The sequence below is a fragment of the Oncorhynchus tshawytscha genome, linkage group LG10, assembly GCF_018296145.1.
Source record: "Oncorhynchus tshawytscha isolate Ot180627B linkage group LG10, Otsh_v2.0, whole genome shotgun sequence".
NCBI lineage: Eukaryota > Metazoa > Chordata > Actinopteri > Salmoniformes > Salmonidae > Oncorhynchus > Oncorhynchus tshawytscha.
Window position 1 is genome coordinate 40,962,091 of NC_056438.1, and position 10,329 is coordinate 40,972,419.

At 43.2% G+C, this 10,329-nt stretch overlaps 1 protein-coding gene across 1 annotated transcript; it reads right to left on the reverse strand.

Moving 5' to 3' along the window:
* Positions 1–454: 454 nt before the first annotated feature.
* LOC112261081 (inhibin beta A chain-like) lies at positions 455–10,329 on the reverse strand. Its single transcript, XM_024436429.1, has 2 exons — positions 9,224–10,329; positions 455–2,035 (listed from the first exon to the last, which is right to left on the reverse strand). Exons 1-2 carry the CDS (start codon positions 9,717–9,719, stop codon positions 1,203–1,205), a joined length of 1,329 nt encoding a protein of 442 aa, XP_024292197.1. The 5' UTR covers positions 9,720–10,329; the 3' UTR covers positions 455–1,202.

The window sequence follows — 10,329 nt, forward strand, 5'->3', positions numbered from 1 at the left end:
ACACCACTGCTCTCCAATTTCAGTTTGAAAGAAGTGTTGAACAAAAGAAGCAGGAAAAAAGTCATACCAGACATTTTCAGACTCTTTGAAGTGTTAGTTTCATAATTTTCATAGATTGGTCAAAGTGTTTTTTTTTCTTTGTCATCACCAGTTGTTAGGAAGATTAATCAAGATGCTTTAGTAGAGAATGTCCTTCTGGTAAATTAAGCATATTGAAAGCTAATGCTGCTCCCATCTTTGGCCTTACTTTGATTGGGAGACTATCCGTAGCTATAGTATGTGCTGTTTATGTGTTAAATGTATCTTGTGTATAGTCTTCTCTTTAAAAAATAGTTTTTTAAATGTAACCTTTATTTAACTACGTAAGTCAGGTAAGAACAAATTCTTATTTACAATGACAGCCAACCAGGGAACAGCAGGTTTACTGCCTTGTTCAGGGACAGAACCTTGTCAGCTCAGAGATTTAATCCAGCAACCTTTCAGTTACTGGCCCAACGCTCTAACCACTAGGCTACCTGCAGTATCTCTTCATGCAGGCCCAAATGCCAGTTACCGTCAATGTGATCAAGATGGCAAGAATGTTGGTATAGTGCAAATTTCAATATTCATTATTTTTATGTACAAAGACAAAGTAGTTCAGAAATGAATTATAATAATTATAATAATAAACCTAGTTAATAATTATATTAGTGTTTGGCTCCAGTAGCTGGTCAAACCTATGTCTTTCAAGTATCTCTCAACAATAACAATACAAACATTTGAAACAGACACACATTTGGAGAAAAAAAGTATTAAAAAAAGTCTACTTTGTATACAATTAAGAAACAAAACACATATAAAGAAACATTAATAAAAATACAACACATCGTAATACTTCATCAGTTGCATAGTTTTTTTTCAGGGAACTGTTCCATGTTCATTGCAGTGCAGAGAAGCAGGAATCACATTGCGCATAAACAGTGATAAGTAGTCTCACTCTGTCTCCATTTAACAAAAATATATGATGTATCTCTTTTTTATCTGAAAGTGCCACAGAGACTATTCCGATTTAACAATACCCTGTCAGATAATAAGACAAAACAGACAGATCAGTCAAAGAACTCCCCAAAAATGTATTGTCCATCATACCAGTTATATTATGTCCATCATATCAATGGTGCCTTCTTATTATGGATGAGTCTTTTACTGCTCTGTACTGTCTCTTACGAGCAGCCGCACTCATCCACGATCATGTTCTGGATGTCCTTCTTGATGATCTTCTGCTCCTCGTTGTAGTAGAGCATGGACATGGCGCGTAGTCGCGTGGGCACGCAGCATGACTTGATGTTTTGGAAGGGCGCGTAGCCCCGCATGCGGTAGTGGTTAATGACAGTGGAGTGAAAGGACAGCGAGGAACCTGTGATGCTGGCTACATGGCTGGGGCAGTCACCCTCGCAGTAGTTGGCGTGGTAGCCTGGCGGTGCGATGATCCAGTCGTTCCAGCCGATGTCCTTGAAGTTGACATAGAACTGCCTCTTGCAGCACATGTGCATCTTGTCGTCGCACTCCAGGCCTCGTTTGGCACGGCGGTGAGCGTGTTCCTCCTCGCCAGGCCGCAGTACGACCATGAGGAACGGCCGGTGGGACTGTTCCCTCTCCCGTCCCGGTTGCTCGTCCTCGGTGGGGACCAAGACGGGTTTGGCACCCACCTCGGTGCACAGTGGGCAGAAGACTCGCAGATCCAGGACTCTGCCACCGGTATCCAGCAGGGACTGGATGCTGCGTGGCACGGGGAGAGTATGCCAGCCGCTGCGCCGTGTGTCCACCATCTTCTCTGACACCAACTCCTCCTCCTCGCCCTGGGTCTCGGTGGAGGTGGAGGCAGAGCCTGGAGCTTTCTGCCGGCGGCGCTGCAGAAGCTGGATGTTCACTTTTCCCTTGCCCCGCCCTTTCCCCTTGGCCAGCTTCAGGAAGAGCCACACGTTGGCCTGCTCCACCACCGAGAGCTCGCTGCCCTCCTTGGAAATGTCAAAGGTCATGGCAGATGGAGAGTTTCCTAGAGCAGGAAAGGGAATAGGGCATTTAGTCATCACAATGAGAGCAATGCTTCAAATGTTCATAGTCATTTTGGTTAGGCAACACATGCATGTTTTTGGGGCTCTGCTAAAAACAAATGAGTATGTTGAAAAAGGGCTGTACAGAAATGATGACTGGAGCTGTGCCCCTTTCTGTCCAATAATGTAATTTCTGAAAAATATTTCTGTCCTTTTAGGGAACCCCTTTTGGCTTAAGAGCAACACCAGAGGTAAAAGCCATATAGCCTCTTGCTTACTCTGTGTATTAAATAGAGCTTTGGGCTAAAGGAGAGATACACTATATGACCAAAAAAAGGTATGTGGACACCTCTTCATCGAACATCTCAATCCAAAATCATAGTCATTAATATGGAGTTGGTCCCCCCTTTGCTGCTATAACAGCCTCCACTCGTTCCACTAGATGTTGGAACATTGCTGCGGGGACTTGCTTCCATTCAGCCACAAGAGCATTAGTGAGGTTGGGCACTGATGTTTGGTGATTAGGCCTGGTCGCAGTCAGAGTTCCAATTCATTCCAAAGGTGTTTGATGGGGTTTAGGCCATGCCTGTGTGCAGGCCAGACAAGTTCTTCCACACCGATCTCCACAAACCATTTCTGTATGGAACTCACTTTGTGCACAGGAAACAGGAAAGGGCCTTCCCCAAACTGTTGTCACAAAGTTGGAAGCACAACATTGTCTACAATGACATTGTAAATCAAATCAAATAATATTTTATTGGTCACATACACGTGATTAGCAGATGTTATTTTGGGTGTAGCGAAATGCTTGCGCTTCTAGCTCTGACAGTGCAGTAATATCTAACAAGTAACATCTAACAATTTACACAATCTATACCCAATACACACAAATCTAAGTATGAATCAATTAAGACTATATACATATGGACGAGTAATGTCAGAGCAGAACGAACTAAGATACAGTAGAATAGTATAGAATACAGTATATACATATGAGATAAGTAATGCAAGATATCTAAACATTATTAAGTGAATGAGATACCGTAGAATAGTATAGAAAACAGTATATACATATGAGATGAGTAATGCCAGATGTGTAAACATTATTAAGTGACTAAGATACTGTAGAATAGTATAGAATACAGTATATACATATGAGATGAGTAATGCCAGATATGTAAACATTATTAAAGTGACTAGTGTTCCATTCCTTAAAGTGGCCAGTGTTCTCTAGTCTATGTCTATAGGCAGCAGCCTCTATTGTGCTTGTGATGGCTGTTTAACAGTGTGATGGCCTTGAGATAGAAGCTGTTTTTCAGCCTCTCGGTCCCAGCTTTGATGCACCTGTACTGACCTCGTCTTCTGGCTGATAGTGGGGTGAACAGGCAGTGGCTCAGGTGGTTGATGTCCTTGATGATATTGTTGGCCTTCCTGTGACATCGGGTGCTGTAGGTGTCCTGGAGGGCGGGTAGTTTCCCCGGGTAATGAGTTGGGCAGACTGCACCACCCTTTGGAGAGCTTTGCGGTTGCGGGTGGTGCAGTTGCCGTACCAGGCGGTGATATAGCCCGACAGGATGATTTCAATTTCGCATCTGTAAAAGTTTGCGAGGGTTTTAGGTGACAAGCCAAATTTCTTTAGCCTCCTGAGGTTGAAGAGGCTCTGTTGCTCTGTCTGTGTGGGTGGTCCATTTCAATTTGTCAGTGATGTGTACACCAAGGAACTTGAAGCTTTTCACCTTCTCCACTGCGGTCCCGTCGATGTTAATCGAGGGGTGCACCTTCTACTGTTTCCTGAAGTCCACGATCATCTCCTTTGTTTTGTTGACGTTGTATGCTTTAGCGTTAAGATTTCTCTTCACTGGAACTAAGGTGCCAAGCCAGAACCATGAAAAACAGCCCCAGACCATTATTCCTCCTCCACAAAACTTTACAGCTGGCATTATGTATTGGGGCAGGTAGCGTTCTTCTGGCATCCGCCATACCCAGATTCGTCCGTCGGACTACCAGATGGTGAAGCGTGATTGATCCCTCCAGAGAATATGTTTTCACTGCTCCAGAGTCTAATGGTGGCGATCTTTACACCACTCCAGTCAACGTTTGGCATTGCACATCGTGATGTTAGGCTTGTATGTGGCTAGTCGGCCATAGAAATCCATTTCATGAAGCTCCCGACTAATAGTTTTTTTTGGGGGGCTGGATCTTGTGCAATGTTGGTTCCAGAGGCAGTTCGGAACACCGAGGACAGATGATTTTTATGCTCTACACCCTTCAGCACTCGGTGGTCCTGTTCTGTGAGCTTGCGTGGCCTACCACTTTGTGGCTGAGCTGTAGTTGCTCTAATACATTTCCACTTCCCAATAACAGCACTTACAGTTGAACGGGGCCGCTCTAGTAGGGCAGACATTTGACTAACTGACAACAATGTAAAGGTGGCATCCTATGATGGTTCCACATTGAAAGTCACTGAGCTCCTCTTTAAGGTCATTCTAATGCCAATGTTTGTCTATGGAGATTGCATGGCTGTGTGCTCGATTTTATACATCAGTCAGCAACGGGTATGGCTGAAATAGCCAAAACCACTCATTTGAAGGGGTGTCCACATACTTTTGTATATATAGTGTATTATGCATGCTATTGACAGTGGACACTCCATTCTATCCAAACTCCATACTCTGTACAAGACTGTATTTGTTCAAGGTCTGTCATGTCTGATTAGGTGGGCTCGGAAGTATCTTCCCCAGTCACTTTGGCATCTGTTTACTTTGGAAAGCAATGGGCTATGAGAGGGTTGTTGTGAGCCTGGTTACTTTCATGAATAAACGGTAGGTTAGGGTCCTGGAGATGCAGTGATTGGACATGTGTATGGTGTCCATATTAGGACAGCCTCATGGACATATTTATTGTCTGATATGGCTATTGTTAACGCTTAAACGCTTAAAAAATATATTATAATAAATGTTATACAAACTTATGAATTTGAAAATAAATGTTTTCAAATAAATATGAATACACTCATCCTTATTCATGAAAGCTCTTATAAAGTGTTATTTCTAAAACAGATCCCCTTTTAATCTCATACTCTCAAACAAACTTGAGTTAATCAGAGCGTGTAGGACATTCTAACCCACAACGCAAACTGTCTTCTTTAATCTCTCTGAGTCCTGCAGCATTGAGAGGGCCTATGTGGGTTGTTTACACACCACAGTCCTGGGTCATGTCCAGTAGGGAGAACATTTTTTGAAAGGAAGAGGTAACTTCCTGAACTTGTCCAATAAGAAACGCTTGTTTAGGCCTACATTTTAAAATGGACCCAGGAGTGGTGGCCTGTCTACGGAGAGCTACTGAAAAGTCTCTCTCCACTGTCACCATGCTGCAATTGAGACAAAGTTCAACCATGTGCAACCCATCACTTAACAACACATATCCCAACACACATCCCCATTTGCCAGCCCATCTCACATTGCATACCTATTTTAAGGAAAAAGGCACAACGCTGGAAAGAGGCACAACTCAGACACTTCATTCAGGATAAAGTGGAGTTAGCCTGCCCAGGAGCAGGTTAGAGCTGAAGGAGTTCTTGCCATAGAAATGTACCTGCATGGGTAAAAGGTGAGAAACCTTGGTGTCAACGGTTATCTCAAGTTGAACTCAGAATTTACCAAAGTTAGCTCGCTAACTCCTCTATCCCACGAAGAAGTATACCCCTCAGATCATGACATGGAATAACAACAGATAAATAATCTTTAGGTGACCACAACAATGGATACTTTGTCCTGGACTAAATTCAATTGTGCCCACGTATAGAATTTCTCCATTACATCTGACTAAATTCAAGTTCAAATACTTTAGCTAACGAAATAAAGCACAGTCACCACCAAAACAGTCAGAGTTCTACATTTTTGGGGAGTGCTTTGGGGGCTTTTGTACTGAAAAGGGAGCAACTCATATCTCTTATGGATATGGATATGCATGTACAGTAAAACCAAACAACACTAAATGTATTTATACATTTTCGACAACAGAAATCCCTCCCTCCCTAGCAAGGCTCCCTATCTCTTTTTCCTTTTACTTGTAATGAATGAATGAACAAACAAAACAGGGAGAATAGAAAAGCTTGAAAGCGAAGCGCCTCTAAATATATTTGGCTAGATAGCGCAGCAGATTAAAAAAAGAAAAGCATCTTCATCTTCCAAGAAATCTCAGTCGGCGAGGAAAGACCATCGCCACTACAGGAATGTCATTAACGATGTGTTATTGGTTCCTGACCATTCATTCAGAGAAGACAGTAGTGCTGATTGCTGTGAGAGGTGGCAGGTGCCTCTCTCTCTCCCTCTCTCTCTCTGTCCCCTCCCTTCTCACTATTTTCGTCCTCTCCCTCTCTCTCTCTTTCTCTCTTGGTCACCCTCTTTTTCACTTTCTCTTTATTCTCTCTTTTTCTCCCTCTCTATCCTCTCTCTCTCTCCCCCATCCCCATATCCATGTATAGCCTCCACAGTAATTATTTGGCCCCATATTTGGATGAATGAAGTGATTATGTACGGTTAGAAACCCCGCAGGTATGTCGGTCGGGCCCTTCGACCCCCCCGGCGCATCGTTAATGCCCCCTAATTTCACCGGCACTTTTTTTCCAAGGTTCATACAAAAGGGTGGTTATTTAAAGCACCAAGCCATTATGCACATTTATGTAAGCAAACAAGCAGGAGAAGAATGTGCTTGTCACATGCTGGTAGCGCCGCTCTGCTGCCATACACGATGGCCAGTCCGCAATCAGGAGAGCCTCCAGCCTCCCCCTCGTTGCGGTGGCGTGCAGCGCATGAGAGCACACTGTTGCACGTGGAGGGGATACATGTTGTAGTTCCGATGCATTGTATTAAAACTCTCCTATTGTTGTTTTCGCATCGTTGTCTGATCTCATCTCTCATTCATCCACTTCACACCTGCATATGAAAATTCCCAACTGTAGATGTGAACGTGGTTGACGTATTTCAATCAAGTGGTTGACCCGCTGTTGTAAAAGTCTGAAAACCTAGGCCTAAAATGCAAAAACGTGTCTACTTTCAGTTCCTACGCAATGAAGTTACAACACTTAAACTCTTATCCACCACTTCTTTCATCATACATTAGGATACAGTTGTACTGTGAAGTTTTCTGTATCGATACAAAGTGCCACTAGACTTCACCAACCAAACGCTGGGTATAAATTAAACTGGGTTAGGTCTCATTCAGAGCCTGATCTTGTGGTAGCGTTGGTAGGACGACAGTAGCTTTAAGGGTTTTCCCCCGACTGCCAGACAATTGATTCCCTGCAAACTCCCTGCCTAGGAATTCCCACAGCCAACAGACCAGGTTTTTTTTATACACACAATTACCAGGCGATTCAATCAAGCAGTATGCGGTACATTGGTTAATAGACCAATAACAAAGAAAGTTCCAAACCTCTGCCAATAACAGATAGTTTTCAGTTTCCCCCCCAACTCAGAGCACTCCAAGCTAAATTCTTGCAAGATAAATATTTTTGGGGCAAAAGTAATTTTAATTTGAATGAAAATCTATTACAGTAAGGTACTTATTTGTAACCCAGAAATGATTTGATATTGATATTTAAAAAAATATACGCTTACCCTAACCATAGCCCCTCCCTCCTTGCCGCAATCCTTGTTTTAAACCTAACCCTAGCCTTAGCAAGCAGTTGCTTATCAACAGATTGTTTGCTGATAGATTGACCATCTGTAGATCATCTATATGGGACTATACAAATAAAGTGTGACCCAAGTCACTACCATGTTTAAATCGGCAAGACCAACAAAGTGTGACCGAATTCGCTACCCTGTTTAAATTGACAAGACCTACAGCGGAGAAATGTATATGATTTTCCTGGATATGGCTATGGAGAAATGAATTGTTACCATTGATGTGCCCGCACACATACACACTAACTCCAAGAGAGGAGGATGGAGGAACAGGCAGATGCATGCACACACTAATACTCATGGTTATTGACACACTCACTAACACACAGTTTATTGAGCATTTGAGAGAATATTAATTTAGTCATGAATTATAGTCCATCTTGAACTACATTTATATACATCTAGCATGTCACATAATTTACAATTCCTTGTTCTTAATCTCATACCAACATTTCATGTAACCTTTATTTAACCTGGCAAGCCGGCTAAGAACAAATTCTTATTTCCAATGATGACCTGGCAAACATATTTAGCTGAGTACACACTGAAATCATTTTGAGTCAAAAGCCGCATTCGACACTCGCTTAAGCGTGGGGAACTCGTGCTAGCTAAGGATGCCAAAGCACGTGGGTAGTCGGTGCGCATAACCCCCGAACGAAGAAATTGCAAAGGGACGTCAATAGTTTAATCTAAGCCGTGTTGACTACAAGTTTGAAGAGAAAGCCTTAAGCACCACAGACACACATCAATATTGAAACAGACCCAAACCCAGGCACACACATTTTACACATGCAGGTAGCACGTTATTTAATTGCCCGCTTGCATACTTTTAATTAAATGTTTAAATCATCACTGTATATCTAATAAATCACTGTGTGTTTATTTCATGAAAACAAATTCAAATTTATATTTTAATCATTTATTTACGAGCCTCCTTTTGCCATTGGAAATGCTCAGTCTGATCGTGATGATACAAATGTAAATATATTTACATACACAGCAATGATTGGTCGATAGGATCGTCTAGACTCTAGAGCCTACCCAGCTTAAACCTTCAAAGTAGGAGGATGCATATGCAAATAAAAGATGACTGGTCATTGGTCAGAATAATCAGATCAGATTGTGAAAAATTCCATCCCACCTAAACAGGCTGAAATTCCAGGAGGTTTTTTTAAGGCTCTTAAAACTAAAAGGGTTTTATCATAATTTTCACAATTTCAGGGTGTTATTTCAACCTCATAGTGTGAAAATATTATTTTAAAAGATTGAACATTTTTGGGACTGCACTGCCCTTTTAAACAGTTTCCACAGGTTTACCTGATATTTATCAGGAAATAATTATGTGATAACAGTGAGTACTTTCAGGTACTATAACAAAGGATTAATTGTGCTGAGTGGTGCTTCTTTAAATGAATCAAACAAATCAAGAAAGTAATTGATGTTATTACTGTAACTGCTAACCAAACAAACATACAGAGGCACACAAAATCGCTGACTCACCTGGCTCGGCAAAGGTAATGATTTCGGAGGGCGGCTCGGGCAGCACCGCCCACTCACCGCCAGCACCCCCTGGTCCCTCCTCCTGGATCTCCACCCTGCCGTCCTCACCCACACGGCCAACGTGTAGTTTCTTGATGGCGTTGAGCAGGGCAGCGCGTGGCACCGGGTGCGTGACGTTGGGCCGTGCACTCAGGTGGAGCATGTTGAGGATGTGCCGCTTTACCGCTTCCACCATGTCCGTTTGGCCCGAAGTCCGAGCCACAGATTCAGATGCTGATTCAAATCCAGGAGGGACCGGGTCATAACCCCTCGTCATCTGGGCCAGCACACAGGACGGACAGTTGGTCACCTGGGTCTCCTCCACCAGCCCCTGCTCTGGCATGGCCACATCCACAGCTGCCAGAGGTCCAGCCAAAGTAGGGGATCCACATCCTGTCTGAAGCTTGGCGAGAAGCAACGCCAGCACCCCGGCAAACGCGGCTAACAAGGGCATCATGTGCCACAGAATGCCGACTCACACACGTGCACACAATACTTGGAGAAGGGTGAGTAGAGGACAGCAGCACACCGGACAGCTCTCCTCACCTTATCTCTCCCGATTCACAAGGTGTTGATGGGGTTTCACCGACACCAACAAAGCACTTGTGTGGGAGACAGAAATAACAAGTTTGAGAAAAGTACAATCCTTCTCTGAGTGAGGTGCTGCTAGCTTCAAAAAGTTGGATGTTGGAAAGTAGAGATTTGAGACCAGGCAATGCCCTTGTATTACTCCTATGGGGTAAAGCACTTTACCCCACTACTATCTTTACTTGGTCCTCACAAACCAGGTCTTTGCTCCAGTCCTCATAAACCACTTCTCCTGTCAATTCCAGAAAAGCAAGCTCTCTGCTTTGTAAAACCATTCCTCTTGTTTTGTCCAGTTGGTAAAATTTACTGTATAAAAACAGAATATCTTGTCCAGTCTTTGTAAAAAATGAAGTGTTTGGGAGAGTGTGCGCTCTAGTTTAGTCCTTGCAAAAAGAAGTGTGGTGGTGTCCTGTCCTGCTGATATGCACAGCACTGGAGAAGCCTCAGAGAGCTCACTATATCGGAGTTGAATGGCTTTG

Coding starts and splice junctions, on each gene's coding strand:
- LOC112261081 (XM_024436429.1), bottom strand. CDS start 9,719: ATGATGCCCTTGTTAGCCGCGTTTGCCGGGGTGCTGGCGTTGCTTCTC. Junction 2,036..9,223: donor CATTACCTTTGCCGAGCCAG/GTGAGTCAGCGA, acceptor TTCCTGCTCTAG/GAAACTCTCCATCTGCCATG.